Consider the following 16,686-nt stretch of genomic DNA (forward strand, 5'->3'; position numbering starts at 1 on the left):
CATGAAAGTCTTAATATTGATCCGGGGTAATTTTTACGCGCATGCACTTGCTCTTTTTCAGGAAAAAACAAACTAGTTAATACCTTTTATACCTGAGAAAAGATTGTGTATAAGATGTTCTAAATTAATTAGCTTATGTTTGGGACTTTTAAACTGCAGTAATATTCAATTGTAATTATTCTTGCTTCATGCTACTTTTCCTTTGATAGCATGCAGGAAATTCAATGGAGGTTGTCCTGGAAAAATGCAGGTAAACTTTGTATGAAATATGCACCAAAAATGCGTTACCAAACTGGATGCGTACTTTCCTGTGTATAATTTATGCCTAAAACCTGGTCAACCTCAACCCTAATTCTAGCATAATCGTAATCCTAATCTAAACCGTAATTCTTACCCCAATCCTAACGCCAATCCTAACCGGAAAACTGCCTGTTATTAATCGATTCAGTTGAATAATTAGGTGATAATAAAGCCGGGTGCCGACTGATTAAGATCACCAGCTGCCGACAATCTCTTCGTTTTAGAAAGAAAAAGGCAAGGCTCAATGAACTAAAATTAACTATTGGGCTCTGTTTCTCTCAAAAGGCCTATTTAGACTACTGAGGCCGGTTGTTCGAAAGACGTTTAGCTTAAACGGTGGATAAGCCAAAGTCTAAAAATACTTTCATAGATCTTGTGAATGACTGAACCTACATTGTATGCATTTAATATGTACTTCTATTGACAATTAAACCATTTATATCGAAATATTTCAGCTCAGTTGTTCAATAAATAGATAATTTTGTTTTCCATTTTGAACTTATCCACCGTTTAAGATAAACGCCTTTGGAACAACCGGCCCCTGGAGATAAGTTGTATTCAATTATCATTCTGACGAATGCAAAAGAAGGCCTATGCCACAATATTCATTCATTTTGTTCATGGTGGAATTTAAAGTGTCACGTTTGTACGTGTGTTCATACATTCACATGTACGCCAGGGTAAGAATCGTATACGCGACAAATCGCAAAGTGTAGGCATAGTAGGCCTAAACAAACTCCATTAACACGGCGCTACGCAGTTTTATACAATGAAGACCGTTCAAGCTAGTAAAAAAAATCCCGTCAAATTTTTCGTCTCAAAAGGTTACATAAACAAAGCAGCCCATGAACGGAACCACGGAGACGGATTTGAAAGGCAATGAACTGCATATTTTATAAAGAAATTATAGACTTCAAGATGATGATTTAATTATTATTATGTCTCGTGTTGCAAACCCATAGAATTTTATCAGCGTGAACTCGCACTAAAGACTATTGTAGCATTCTTCAACAATCTGTGTTAAAATTCCTGCATGATTTTGTTAGTGCAGTGGGTATAATCAAAATATCATATAGTTAAATAGATATTGCCTTTGGCTGACTTTGGTCTTGGTGAAGTGTCAATCTTTTGAAATGTATTAATATCATGAATTGCGAGGCCACGAAATGGACAACTACATCGAACATTAGTTTTATTACTCAATCGTCTACAAAATGTCCTCAGGAGGTTCAAGAGAAGCGACTTTTAATGGCTTTCAAAAGGTATTTATTTGCTTTTTTGGAATATGATCCCAATGATATTGCTCATACATGAAACTAGATAAATTAGCCGAACCAATGAGCAATACTACTCGCAAAATTAGGATAACTCTTCATGAAAATTGGCTTCAAAGTTATTACGTCATTGTCCACACAATTGTTATGTAATATGCGATGCAATGCATATGACTCTTGTGTATGGACTCTGAATAAATCTTACAGCGAGTAAACATGCAGTTCAAAGAGATGCATGTTATACATGTATGTCAACGACGTATACATTGAAAGACATAAGACCATTTATCCTTTGAATTTTCATCCGATATTTGTCTTCGAATTGATGCATTCGTGAATATTTGTAAATGCTCACTTAATTGTATTTAGGTAATTCTACTTAATTCTACATTTGAAAGCATCAGCAACTCGTTCGCATCTATCAAAATTTGAGAAGTGGAAATTGTCAAAGGTGTTTTTCAAACTCTCATAGCATTCCACTGTAGAGAAAGATTTTAAAGAATTATAAATACACCACGCGTTATCAGCATACTATAGGAGTCAATTTTTCTGATAGAAGTCAATTATGCCCAGAATGCATATGTATGGTGTTAAGAAGAGCCATAAACCCGTAAGAGAAGTTATATCTTGAAATGAATTGAGCTGAGACAACTTGAACTTGAGATATCTTAAACCAATAATATCAATTACAAAGGCTTTTGAATAATTATATCAGTACATATAAATGTTAGCTATGCGGAATTCAGCTATTTTGGTATAGTATAATACATAAATATAATGTAGCTATGTGTGTACTCTTAAACTAACAATATTTTAAACTTGTAGGAAACTTAGTCGAGTACTATTGATTCATTCCTATATTGGCGACGAGTGGCAATACTTCCGTCCACATCGTCGTGATTTTCACAATTTTTCATGCATGCATAACTTGTCAATTAAAACACTTAAAAATATTATTATCCTACAAGTGACTGTTTGTTTTTAGTGTGATTAATAATTTAACTGTAGTTCCAACTGACAAGCAAACTCGTCAATAGAAGAACCAGTAACAATTTCCGTTTTTCATGCAGGGTCTTTCGATAATTTTGGATGCGAAAGAAGAGGATGGGTTGAAAAGAACTCGTCTGGAGCAATTGTTATCGGAAACAGCAGTCTGCCTCAATGGAATGGAAAATAATGTTTTGTCAATCATTAATGAAGATTTTCCTGACGTTATGCAAACGTTAGAAGAACGAATCAAGAGACTACAGCAAAGAGATTATTACATCTTGGTGGCTGGTATGTATATAATCTCAATATTCCCCGCCTGTGTGAATCCAACCATTGAGATATAATTTCTTTTTTAATGCTCCGTATTTTCCCTCTTACTGAAATTGTCGTGACAATTAACCCGCAATTGAAGTGGATATTTTATTACCCAGTCGAATATACTATATACCGTATTTCTATTATCACTAACTTTTCTACCACGACTGTCGAATATACCATATAGGCATATACCAGAATATTTGACCTTCAATAATTATTTAATTATATATAGTCCCCTCGAGTATACCAAATATTGCCGGTATATTCGTCCGTAATTTTACCAAAGTCGAGTATGTCATAATTTATTCCGTTATATTCGACCTTCACTATATTGTTATTACCAAGATCGAGTATACCATATTTCGGTATATTCGACCTTCACTAGTTTTGTATTACCAAGGTCGAGTATATTATATACCGGTGTATTCGACCTTCGAAAACCAAGTCCTTCTTCAACTGATTTGTTTGATTAAATTTGGGAAAGTTTGGAAAGATGACAATTTGACTCCTTTATAGGAGAAACAAGTTCGGGAAAAAGCTGTCTGATAAACTTGTTGCTTGGCGTGGAGCTGCTTCCTTACTCCTGTCTCAGTACAACATCTACAATATGCGAAATAAAATACGGAATCGATCCCAAACTTGTGGCACACGGCAAAGGTACCAGCAACGATTCAGAATCCTATCCACCTTTGCCGCCGAAAACGGTGCGTTTGAAAGAGCCTGACGTTTGTGATAAAAGCTACAAAGCACAAATTGCTCCTTACGTACACAAGAAGAAGGACAGGGGGAAAGGAACCTCGTATGAAAAAGTGGAAATTTTCTGGCCGAATGAATTGTTACAGGTTAGAAGAAAAGAGTACTAGGGCCAGTTGTATGAAAGCTGGATAACGCGGCTATCCATCGGATAGGGAATTTTTCAACCGTTGTAAACATGCCTGAAAAGCAGTAAAATTACAAATTTTGAGCTAAACGTTTTTAAAAACAACCCCAATTTAAAGATACAAAGCTTTAACGCAAGTTATAACGAACAACGGGCAATTTCTGAGCGTTTGAAAAAAAAGCATGCGATGAGTGTATGTGGCGAGGTTGCAGGTTGCGACTGCAATCTAATTTGCTATTGTGGGGAGGTCTAAAGAGGCTTCATACGTTTCTAGTTGTTGATAGTAAAGTGAAATCATGCGGAAAGTGGGGAGAGGGGTGGGAATTAGAAAAGACACTTGATCATAATAGTTATCACATATTGTAGGTCGGCGTTGTCATAATCGACAGCCCAGGTGTTGGCGAATCCGAAATAATGGATCAAACTTTGATGAGTTACCTGCCAAATGCTTTTGCATTCATCTATGTCATAAATAGTACAAATGCTGGTGGAATACAAAAAGACAGGGTGGGTATTGCCATATTTTCTTTTTGAATTAATATTGTTTCACCCACCGTAGAAAACAACTGAAACACATGATCTCGTAGTTTTCCTGAATATCCTTTTTTCATCTTCCAATTTATTTTTCACTTATCAACTGACAAGGCAGGTAACACAAAGGCTAGCCCAACATCATTGCGGATTCCAGTTCACAATAATATAGTCGCCTGTTTTTAATTCACTGCATGGACAACACAGGCCCATTCACCGAATGCAAACTTTTTTCCTTTCCACACCAACTTTCCTTACGTCGAAAGTCTGAGATCTAGAGATTATCCTGGATAAGTTTACCAGTTCCCGGTCTTTTTTGAAGAAAAGGATAAGTGTTGATATTGTGTCAAAAAATCAATACTGGCTTTGTTCATTTCAGTTGGTAAGAATATTGGATAAAGTTCGAAGTCTTGAATCTTCTGACGAAATGAATTCAAATCATTTGGCCGAGTGCGCTCTTTTCGTTGCCAACAAGTGGGATCAGGTGGACAAAGATGAACAGGCTGAGGTGAAGCAACATATTGTGCAGGAACTGAAGCAGTATTGGCCAGACGGTAATCCTCTTGAACAAACGGTTTACGTCTCCACTAAGGAGGCACTAGACAAGCGAAGGCAAGGTAAAAGAAGCGAAGAATACGATGCTTTGATTGAAGGGATCAAGTCGATGGTTTTGAAAGCAATCAACAGCAGACTAATCAACCATTGGGCGTAAGTGCACATATTATAACAAAGTAATGAACTTGCAATGCTTGCAATAAAAAGAAGTAGGGGGTATTTTACGAGACACGAGGGAGGAACTACGACCAGACTATCCTACATCATAGAAAATGATTTTTTTACGACGGTTACGGCAAATTTGGACTTCAACAATGATATTTATTTCTCTTAGGTGGATGAATCTGGTTTTGAATCGAATAATATTCAGGATTGAGGGATTTAATCAATCGATGTTAGAAAACCGCGATGCACTTATCCAGCGAATGAGTGGAATTCACGGACAGATTACGACGCTGCAAAACGCACGTCAGGAAGATATTGCTCAGCTGGAGAAGAAGTTTGCAGCTGAAACAGAAATCCTCGTTGATGCGCTCTACGAATATCTTTCTTGTCCGGAATTTAAAGCGAGTTTTACCTCTTGGTACGACGACGAGATTCCTGGCGATGAGAAAACGTGGATATTGACGAAAGCCATGATTGTCAGCGCTTTAGAGAAACGATTTGAAACGTTTTTGGCAAATTGGGAAGAAGCGAATGGTGTCCACGCTAAAGTACACGATGAGCTCGTCGAATGTTTTCAAACCAAGTAAGACCTTTTATCGGGGGCGGTCGCCAATCGTCCAAGAAACCATTTTCCTAAAACGTTGAAATCTGGCTAGAAAGATCTAGAGGGTTTATCTCATGGTGAAAGAAGACCAGTTTAGAAGAAGAACAAATCTCAAAAGTCAAAACGTTGCTAAATCATCAGCATGGAAGAACCCCTATTTTTAGAATTTTAGAAGCCCATGGTGGAGATGTCGCCTAACACCCCTAAATGAACCCTTCCCCCCCCCCCCGCAAATCAGGGCCCTTGCTTTTATCAAGATTCGTGACATTGAAGCTACGAATCATTTCCCTCTTTCTGTATTGTTTAAATAGTCACTATTCCTTCTTTTCTCCGGTAGATTTCGGCTCGCGGAGGCAGAAATAAAGGACATAGAGGAAGTGATACACACCCGACAATCACAAGCTAGTTCAGAATCGACCGAGAAAGGAGAAAGACCTGAATTCGATGTCACGCCAAAGTTTATAAACGGCAAGAAATCTCCGCTGTGGATCACTGTTGGTGTTGCGAGTTTGATTGTGACGATGCCCTTGCATGTCGTAAAGAAAGCGCGGCAAAGCATAAGTGAAAAAATGAGGATGGACACGTACCGAAAGGATAGAATGGCGTATTTGATAAAACGGTCTAAAAAATTTTTAGCTTCGAGATGTGCGAATAAAGATCAAGTACGCGTCTTCGTTAAAGAACAGATGCACCTGGCAGAAGCCATGTTGCAAGAGTACGTCTCCAGAATTCCGAGAATCCTCGAAGCAAACAGAAGGATGGCGTTGGAACTGATGAATGAAACTAGATCGAAGGATGAGGTATGGCGGGCAAACTCGCCCATTTTTAGAAAATGTAAGGAATTGCAAAGAATGTTATCTTTATTCGGTATCCTCATCTGGTCCGGAACGGTCAGAGCCGAGCGTCTCAACTGGAGTGAGGATGAACATTGTTGTATTGGCCTGGGGGAATTTTCCTCAGTATACACGGGTATTTTGACCAAAATCGACCCAGGTATTTCCGAAGAAGGCAGTCCAGCGATCGTGGCTATTAAAGTTTTTAAACAACCGCTTGATAGCGCCAATGCGAATTATTTTCTGAAAAATGAAGCAAAGATAAGGTAAATAGAATGATATGCATACTACACCCTTTTTATACTTCAAATAGGTAAATTCTGATTCCATGCCGCATTGCTTTTCCTTGTCTAGGGATTTGGAACACGAAAACATTTGCAAGTTCCTTGGAGCTTTCATCTTAAAGGACCCTACTTCACAAGCTGTAGAAGATATCAGGATAGCATTGGTCATGACCATGTACCAACACAATCTTCGAAGTGTGATCTTTAGCCGTAATTTTACGCCACCGGTTAACGCCATAGCGACGAAACGTTCTACAATCATGCAATTTCTTGAGTGGGCGATGCAAATCGCTAACGCACTGACCTACATACATTGCCTGAAATTAGTCCACAAGCATCTGACACTGGAAAACATATTGGTTAGTATTTTAAAGTAGATTTACCTAAGTATGTTCCCCATGGCGACGGTGGACCTAGTGAATATCTGGAGTGTTCAATGGACATTCTAACCTGAAGGATCAATGATATTAAGGTCTGTTCACACGATCCAATTTTGTAGTATCCGATTTACTTTCGATGGGTGTTTTATAGTGTGTTGACTTGCAATGTATATCAGTATATGGTTAGCAAATCAACTAAAATCAATACTGCTTTATCAATAACGGAGTACATTCCATATACACCAATGAATTGGATGGAGTGAAAAAATTAGATCGGGTGAACAGACCTGTTCATCCGTCCATATAAGAAGTCGACATGGATATTTAGATCCAGAAAAGAACGCAATAAATATATCAATATCAGTTGATAGTTGGTAGCTGGGGCATTGGACTTCCCCCCCCCCCCCATTTCATTTGGCGACGTAAACACGTAAATGATAGCCTGCAAAGGGCAGCTATTCTTCCTCCGGTATCCAACATGTTTTTTCTTATTCTTATTTTTCTTCATATAATCTTTTTATTTTAAGGTCGGTCCAGACGGATGTGTTAAGGTCTCTGACATTGGGATTATCGGTCGAAACGAGCCGACCCAATATAATATGATTTACACAGCACCGGAAGTACTTCAATCCAACAGCTACGTATACAGCGCTGGAAGCGACGTTTACAGTCTGGGTCTTGTGTTCTGGGAAATGTGGCATGGTAGCCAGGTTTTCTCGGAAATATTGCCTCTGAACAAATACAATTTTATGGAAAAGGTAATCTCCGGATATCGCCCTCAAAAACCCGGCTGCAAGATCAGGATGCCTGAAGTTAAAGATATAATTGATCAATGCTTGTCGGGAGAAATAGGCATGCGCATAACAGCATCACGCTGTTACAGTTATCTTGTGACTGCACAGGAAAAACTTCAAACAGAAGAAAATGACTAGGACTTTTCTAAACTAGAAACGCCCGGAAACGCAGTTGTGGCAAAGAGGGAAAAATGGAGACCACGGTGAACCTGCATCATCTCCAAGCCCACTTTGCTAAAATTTAGTCAAAATATCCTGCAAGGAAATCCAACTGCACATTACCTAAACATTAGCGAGTTTCCCTCATATTTTATATCATACAAAAATGTCATTCCCCGTTGGACGTTGGTATCAGTTGCGCGTACCACGCGAGGGTGTCTCGCACAAAGCAAGATCGACCAAACAAGGGGGAATTTCGTTTTAGACCAATCAGCAAGTTTGTTTACATTTTCAATAACCCAATCAGAATGCATAAATTTTGATAAAAAGTACAATACACGTTGTTCCGATGTGATGAATAATTTATGAAACATGCGCTTGGAAAATTCGATGAAATATTACCCCCTTGAGATGATACATGAAGTATAGCCATTTTAGGAACAATATTTCATCGAATTTCTCCAGCTCTATAAATTATTGTCATCCTTCCAGCTTACTCGCAAAGGCGGAAACTTAAGTTTAGTCTTATTCCTCGAGCCCTGTAATAACTCGTGTGTCATTCCCGCGCTAACTGACCAATCAGAGCATCGAACATGCAGTACAAACCAATCAGATTCAGGCATAGTTAAAGATGTTTGGCCACTTTAGTATTTTCATGCCGACATATCTGGCTCTGAGCATGCGCCATTGCCGCAAACGGCGATTTCTATTTCTGTATTCTGAAATGTGAATTCAAATTTTTATGAACTTTCGGCTTAAAAGTACAGCAAGGAGAACTTGAATTTTTCAACTTCGAAGAATATATTCAGTGGTATGTATCACGTTGTGTGAAATTTATAATATTTATATTTATTGTGATATATCTTACACCGTAAAATACGAAGGTTGTTATATCTTATTTGGAAGTAAATAGTCGCGATGTGATGAATATATGCATGTTGAAACCCAACGGCTGCAATAATAAAGCTATTTCTCATTCTAGTTCACTCATAGGGTAGTAAATGCTGCCCATGAAGAATTCTCGCTTTTAAATTGTACTTTCACATTTCAAAACACGATAAAATATAAAGCTTTCGCGTTCATAAAACAATATAATATATGGATGAGTGTTAGCCGTGTGTATCAATCAATGAGCTTTTCAGCGATTTTGGGGTGTGTAAATGTTTAGATGGATGGTTTATCTTTCATGTCTCTTATGTATTGTTCATTTTAAAATGTCTATGGAAGAATGTGTTTGACATCCATTTCAGTGTTTATGAATCATTATTTTCTCTTTGTTATGAGAGGGCTTGTCATGCAACATGCTTTCAGTATTAAATGTTATGTATTATTACCACTGATGCAAGGTTGATTATGGGGGGTTATGGGGGAGATGTTGACACAATGAATAGAATGTAGAATAGGATTCTCAACATGTAAAGTAAAACCCATTTTGAATATTTTTATGTAATTATTATACCTATGATATACTATGGAATTTATACCAAGAATTACAAAGCATGTTGTAAATATCTTGATTTAAATGGACAATAGCACAAGGATGCATTGCAAAGAATCACCAGTAGATGGATAACCGAATATTACATGAAGAAGTTGACCAAACTTTGCTAGAATGGTTGACGTTTAACAGTCAAATTGCAGCAAATATTTGAGATGACATATTTGTTCGCTTGTGTATAATAGTATGTGCATCAGATTACATACTTGTTGGCTTTCAAATCACTTACAATGAACAGTTTTAGCCTTTATAATGGTATATCATACAATCTGAAACAGTTATGAATGTGATTTATCCAGAGAGGCTACATCGCCCTTCCAATCTTTCTTTTACAGTAACATATCATAAATAGTCATTTTGTGATTTAATATGACTATTCCATTTGATTTGATCTGAGCCAAACAAACGGAAAGGTGTTGTCCAAAAAACTGTTGGTATTTTATCAGTTTGATTTTCATCTCGAAATGTTTAAATATGGCATTGGTGTTTGCAGTTTGCATGGGGTATTTTGCTCCACAGAGTAACATTATCATAGTCTGATGGCAATCTGAGTATCAATATAACCACTTAATATGTGGTTCAATCAGGGAAAATGTTGTAAGAAATTTTGTGGCAAATGTCAAGTCAAAACAATAAACATAAATTTCTGGTGCCTATTAATAAAGCCAACATGATGCCATACAAGTTAATACAATCTGGTGGGAATTAGTGTGGCTTAATCGGAACTGAAAATCAGGTGTGGTTTTATTTAACTATAATAGTCCCTGTGAAAACGTTGAAAAAGGACACGGCTCTCAGATGATATGGTTCTATATCTATCTGGGTATAGACCATAGAAAATAATGATGGGTGACTGATGCTCATGAAATTCTTCTTCTACAAAGTCAAATGTTTCCAGTTGTATTGTAGATTGTCATATGCATTCATAAAATTCGCCACCATATAGAGTTTACTGCTATAAGCAGATTATACAAAATGGCAGTGAAATTACGCACTTCAATTATGAAGAAAATCTGTGCATGCTTTGTGGTGCACCTGTTCAACCAGCAAATGAAACATTTGATAATTCCCAAATTCAAAATGCTATATAGAAAAGACATACCATTGTAGAATTCACTACTATGTAAAATTCAGCAGTATACAGAATAATTCATTGCCATTTACAGTTTACCACCACATAAAATTTGCCACCATATAATATATACTACCATATATATAATATATACTACCATATTTAATATATACTACCATATATAATATATACTACCATATATAATATATACTAACACATATAATATATACTAACACATATAATATATACTAACATATATAATAGAATTTGTCACCATGAAGAATTATACCATATAGAATTGACTACCATATCTAATATATCACCAAATATACCTCCATATCGAATTCACAAGCGGATTTGATATCATTACCATTTACAGTTTACCACCACAGTTTACCACCAAATATAATTGCCAACATAGATATTTCTTATTCATCATCATATAATATACTACCATTAGCTACTCTATCAAATATATCACCCGATATCTTCATATCGAATTAGATGAAGTTACAGAGGATTTGATATCAATTTTTATATCGGTAGGATTTTCTTGGTATATTTTCCTGAGTGCTTTTTCACAACATGGATGAAGCATGGGATATTTTTCATGAACTGGAAATAATCATCACCCCTGTAGTAGCCGAGCAGGAATTCAACAACAAGCCTCAATGCGATATTTGCGGAAAGAGATTCTCGACATCCTGTAGTCTACAGCGACATAAGCGGACGCATACTGGTGAAAAACCCTACGAATGTGATATCTGCTTGAAGCGGTTCACGCAGTCAAGTAGTCTGGCGGATCATAAGCGTGGACACACGGGGGACAAACCCCACGCGTGTGACATGTGCGAGAAGCGATTTACAAAAGCGAGTACTCTGGTTGCTCATAAGAGAGTTCACACCGGAGAGAGGCCGTTCAAATGCGAAGTTTGTGAGAAAGGATTTTCTCAACCTAACGGTCTGAAAAAGCATCGAAAAACTCACGACGCAGTGAAATGTTTTGATTGCGAGTTTTGCAATAGACAATTTTCAAGGTTGAGTAGTTTAGTTAACCACAAAAAGTGTCATGACGCTAAATTGATGAATAATAGCCTGAAAATACATGAATGTGAGTTTTGCCAGAAAACCTTTCCCAAATCGACCACCCTGGCGGTGCATAGGAGAGTGCATACTGGTGAAAAGCCATACGAATGTGATTTGTGCAATAAAAGTTTTGCCCAGTTGAACGTGTTAATCAAACATAAACGCACGCACACGGGAGAGAAGCCGTATCAATGTGACGTTTGCGAAAAAAGGTTTGCGCAGTCGAGTACCTTAGTACGTCATAAAAGAACACACACGGGGGAGAAGCCATTCGAGTGTGATCTTTGCAAAAAGTTATTTGCGAGGCCAGATTTTCTTTCAAGCCATAAAAAAACATGTGGAAAACAAACTAGGAAACAAACTGAGAATGAGGTAAGAAAGAAAGTTAGGAAGAAGCGTAAAAAGAGAAATGAAGAAGATTTTTTGGAAGAAGAGGCTTTTGAATGTGACATTTGTGGCAAGTCGTTTTCAAAAAGCCGTCTTTTGACAAGACATAAAAAAACTTGTGTGGAAGAGCAAACTGGGGGATCTGATGCACCCGATGAAGAGGATGTAGGAATAAGAACTTTAAGGACACGAAAAAGAAGAAAAGATACTTTTGATGCACAAATTGAAATATCTGCAAAGCCAAGAAGCTCAAAGAAGCGCAAAAGACGGGTGGAGGCTCGTCTAGATGAAAGTACGTTTGAATGCGAGGTTTGTGAGAAGTCGTTTTCAAGGTCGAGTCTTTTGAGAAAGCATAGACAAGCGTGTCCGAAGGAGCAAAACGAAGAATCTGATGCGCGCAAGGTTTCTAAACGGAAAATTGCAAAGAGACGGACTATAGGAAAACAACTAAAACGTGGTCTTTCAACTAAGCGCAAACCAAATTGCCCTAGAAAATGAGTAATGAATCTGATGCACGCAGTAAAAGAATTCTGAAACCCAGAAATGCAAAAAAACGTAAAAAGGGAAGAGACGAGAGTCGACCCGAGAAAAAACATTTCGAATGTGATGATTGTCAGAAAAGATTTTCGAGGTTGAGTAGTCTCGCTAAACATAAGAAAACACACATAAAGGAAAAATCCCATGAATGTGAGGCTTGCAAAAAGAAAAAGAATTTCTTGCAATCATTTGGTCTGGTGAAGCATCAGGTTACGTCCACCCACGAGAAATCTGTCGAGTGCGATCATGCCGGACCTAGCTGCCTTGACACCACAAATAAACCGCACCCTGAAGAAAACCATCATGAGGATTTAGGTGGCTGTGAAAGTCACGTTCATTTAAGCGATTTTGGAATCCATCCTGCAGAAAGTAATAATAAAGACATGGTCATAGATGATGAACATGTTCACGCTAAAGAAACCCACCATGACCATTTAGATGACAATGCAAAAAGTGGCGAAGAAACCCATCATAAGCAATTGGATGGCTCTGGAAGTCACGATGATGAAACTGACAATGAAGAAACCCGCCATGCCCATGGCCATTCCGATGACAGTGTAAAGGATACTGAAATAAACAATGTTGAGCACATGGATGGTATTGAAATAGACTCTGCAGCAACCCGTGAGCAATTGGGGGGAAATAAAACCCAAGCCGAAGTAACTCGTCACGAAAACGTGACCTCAAATCAAGTACAATGCGAGGAAACAAATTGCGAGCGTGAACGAGAAATACACGCGAAAGAAACTCATCATGAGACCTTGGATGATGATGAAATTCTTGCAGAGGAGACCCATCAAGAGCATTTGGTTGATACTGAAGTACACGCTCAGGAAACCCATCGTGAGCACTTATTTGATGTTAATACACCCTCTGAAGAAACCTATAATGACAATTTAAATGATCATGAAGTACAAGGTGAAGAGACCCGTCACGCTGAAGAAACACATCATGAGCACTTGAATAATGATAATAGTGATGGTGATAAGGATGATGATCATCATCTTGATGATAATGATGGTGTTGATGATGAGGGTGATGATGATAATGATGATGTTGATTATGATGATGTTGATGGAGATAATGAAGATAATGACGATGGTGATTATGAAGATGATGTTTGCATCAAGACATCCCCAAACTTTACAAAATTAAAAGAAAAAAGATCGCACGAGTGCGACGAGTGCGATAAGGTTTATCGACGACCAAGTGCATTAGCCGCTCATAAAATGAGCCACACTGGTGAAAAGCCATACGAATGCGACGTTTGTCAGAAACGACTTTCCCAAATGCAAGGGTTGATAAAACATAAGAGAACGCACACGGGAGAAAAGCCATTTGAATGCGACGTCTGCAAGAAAACATTTCTGCAATCAAGCAATTTACAAAAACATTATCGAACTCACACCGGAGACAAGCCTCATGCATGCGATGTTTGCGAGAAACGATTCTACGATACAAGTGGCTTACGAAAACACAAAAGAACCCACACTGGTGAGAAACCTTACGAATGCGAATTTTGCAAGAAACGCTTTTCCCAATCGAACGATATGGCTAAACATAAGCGAACGCACACAGGAGACAAACCCTACGAATGTGACGTTTGCAAAAGGCGATTTGTTCAGTCGAGTATTTTAAGCAGGCATAAAAGAACACACACCGGGGAAAAGCCATTTGAGTGTGACGTTTGCAAGAAAACCTTCTCGAAAGCACATAACGTGTTGAGACATAAGAAAACCCACAGCAGTGACAGACCTTATGAATGCGAAGTTTGCAAGAGGAGATTTTTCAAGTCGACCGATTTACTGAAGCATCAAAGAACACATGCAGCAGATACAGGGGAAGGTGAACTAGAGCCAGGCTTCATGGATGCAACAATGCTTACAGTGACTGATTATCGTAATCAAATGAATTCCCCTGAATTCATGCTAGAGGAACTGTTTAAAGACCAGGAATGTGTCGAAAATCAAGCACAGGAATCTATCGAAGGAAATTCTCATCCTGTTGGGTCGAATATGGAGTTGTCAGAGTAACTTGATGAGATGCAAACTACCTGAAAAATTGGAAGAGATCTCCAACGTTTCGAGACAGGCCATTTTTTAAAAAGATTTGTAGGACTTCAATAAAGCTGTTTTACATGGGGTTGTCCTAAGAAACTGCTCATATCTCGCCGCTTCGAGATCCGTTATAGACCGAGGGTACCCGGTGAATTCCCCGCAAGAAAATGAGCGAAATTGAGGCATCTGGGGCGGCGTTTCCACTGAGAGAGGAGTTGACTCATATCACGTTTGGGAATCCAACATTTGGATGGAACTTTTAGGACTGCTAAATTCAGGTTTAAGAAGTACCCATTTTTCGAATCGTGAATTTTTAAACCGAGAAGTGGGGATGGAAAATTCAGAAAGTGTCTATTAGCGATAAATAGTTGTTTGTTTCTTGAAACTAGTATGAGTTTGAACTAACAAACTACATAAACTTTTTATAGAGTGATAGAAATAGTTGACATTTAGTTTTTTTACTTTACAATATGTTTACGTAATATTCTACAGATATTTGTAGCAAAAAATACTTTTCAAATTTGTAAATTGTAAAATTGTAGTGTGCGTGTTAATTTACATATTTGTAATACAATAATACAATGAATTCTGCCACTTCATCATGTAAACCACTCAAATTAACTTTATCTTGGTGGTCAAAACTCACCCCATTTTCCCATAAGTCATAAATTTCAGTCATCTACCAATTTTAAACATTCATTGGCAAATTCCACAAACAGAGGAAGCTTCATAGCAGCTTCAAGTTCTTGTTCACTGTCTTTTTCATCAATAGTCTTCAAAACTCTTTGCAGATGTTTGTTTAATAGCATGTCCTTGATTTTTTGCGAGTTTTCTTTATCAAAAAAGGGAGGAATACAAAGTACTTGCCCAGCTACCTCATCTGAAAAAAAATTTCACCTTACCAAGAAGAGACAACTTTTCCTGACTGACTTTGTCTTCAACATCTAATTCTTCATCTGTCAGTTCACCAGGTTCCACTTCTACAAATATGGTGGAGTTTGATAATGATAACCCAACATCCAAATTTTTGTGGGGTGTGTTACTTTTATGTTTTCATGAAGAAAATTTTAAATAGACACTGTATGAAGAAGCAAGCTGTGGCATGGTGAAATTACTACAAAACTATTAAATGTGAATCATTTAGCATACCTTTAGTGATCAGAGAACTGCCATTTATAGTTGTATTGCGCAAAATAGTCTCTTCGGGTTGTTTGAATTCCTCACATGAATTGTCTATATACAACAAGGTTAAATAACAGAGAACTTTACTGTTTACAGATGGGCAAATAGTTACTGTGTGTGTTTAGCAGGTTATATGCGTGACACACATGGTATATTATGTTAAAATTATACCAATATGTAGGTAATGCATGCAGTGCTTCCTTCTATATATAATTATATCTGTTTTCAAAATATTAAATACTTTACATAAATCATATTACACACTTTACATGAAACATATTACACACCTTTATGTGTTTTGTAACATGTTACGGAACAACTAAAGCAGAAAAAACAAACGTAAGCAAATTGTTTACATAATATGGATTATTATGTACCATAAATCATATATATATGAATAATATATATGATATAAACATTTTCAGTCAGGTTACCATAAGGAATCGAAATTGTTTTCAATCAAGTTGCTTACTATAAAATCCGGCACTTCGGACATCTGTATTTGCTTTCGGTTAGATTACAAACATTGCATTTCTTCATCATCCAATTGTATTTTCTCGTCTGGTTGAATAGCCACGTGCTAATATTTATGTTTACGAAATACGAAGTGATCAGTGCTTCCACCTTGCTTGAAATTTAGAAGCTATGTCTAGGGAAATCATTCTGATTTCTGAAACGGAAATTTTTTATCGCTTAGTATCGTTTTGTTGAAAAAAAACATGAGGGACGTGAAAAAATCAGGGACGCATAGTAAAAGGCAGAATTTGTCTGTGAAAAGCTTTAAAATTTCAAGTGATATT

At 37.4% G+C, this 16,686-nt stretch overlaps 2 protein-coding genes and 1 pseudogene across 2 annotated transcripts; 2 read left to right on the forward strand and 1 right to left on the reverse strand.

Annotated features, from left to right (window-relative positions):
- The first annotated feature begins 2,679 nt into the window (after nucleotides 1–2,679).
- Nucleotides 2,680–8,046, forward strand: LOC114523936. Its single transcript, XM_028545002.1, has 8 exons — nucleotides 2,680–2,852; nucleotides 3,399–3,724; nucleotides 4,129–4,269; nucleotides 4,673–5,001; nucleotides 5,183–5,596; nucleotides 5,955–6,716; nucleotides 6,805–7,093; nucleotides 7,642–8,046. The coding sequence occupies exons 1-8, from the start codon at nucleotides 2,741–2,743 to the stop codon at nucleotides 8,044–8,046; spliced, it is 2,778 nt and encodes a 925-aa protein (XP_028400803.1). The 5' UTR covers nucleotides 2,680–2,740.
- Nucleotides 8,047–8,612: 566 nt separating this feature from the next.
- LOC114524014 lies at nucleotides 8,613–15,163 on the forward strand (annotated as a pseudogene).
- Nucleotides 15,150–16,478, reverse strand: LOC114524013 (zinc finger HIT domain-containing protein 3-like). The gene is made up of 5 exons (XM_028545115.1): nucleotides 16,359–16,478; nucleotides 16,174–16,205; nucleotides 15,854–15,937; nucleotides 15,607–15,684; nucleotides 15,150–15,536 (listed from the first exon to the last, which is right to left on the reverse strand). Exons 1-5 carry the CDS (start codon nucleotides 16,427–16,429, stop codon nucleotides 15,376–15,378), a joined length of 426 nt encoding a protein of 141 aa, XP_028400916.1. The 5' UTR covers nucleotides 16,430–16,478; the 3' UTR covers nucleotides 15,150–15,375.
- Nucleotides 16,479–16,686: the final 208 nt, after the last annotated feature.

Source organism: Dendronephthya gigantea, unplaced genomic scaffold, assembly GCF_004324835.1.
Source record: "Dendronephthya gigantea isolate DGI-Jeju-01 unplaced genomic scaffold, DenGig_1.0 000029F, whole genome shotgun sequence".
Taxonomy (NCBI): Eukaryota; Metazoa; Cnidaria; class Anthozoa; order Malacalcyonacea; family Nephtheidae; genus Dendronephthya; species Dendronephthya gigantea.

Excerpts from the sequence above, each read along its gene's own strand:
- LOC114524013 (XM_028545115.1), bottom strand. The coding sequence starts at position 16,429 with ATGATGAAGAAATGCAATGTTTGTAATCTAACCGAAAGCAAATACAGA. Across the intron at positions 15,938-16,173 it reads ATGTTACAAAACACATAAAG|ACAATTCATGTGAGGAATTC; the intron begins GTGTGTAATATG and ends TGTTGTATATAG. Across the intron at positions 15,685-15,853 it reads CAGTTCTCTGATCACTAAAG|AAGTGGAACCTGGTGAACTG; the intron begins GTATGCTAAATG and ends CCATATTTGTAG.
- LOC114523936 (XM_028545002.1), top strand. The coding sequence starts at position 2,741 with ATGGAAAATAATGTTTTGTCAATCATTAATGAAGATTTTCCTGACGTT. Across the intron at positions 5,002-5,182 it reads AGACTAATCAACCATTGGGC|GTGGATGAATCTGGTTTTGA; the intron begins GTAAGTGCACAT and ends TATTTCTCTTAG. Across the intron at positions 5,597-5,954 it reads GTCGAATGTTTTCAAACCAA|ATTTCGGCTCGCGGAGGCAG; the intron begins GTAAGACCTTTT and ends TTTCTCCGGTAG.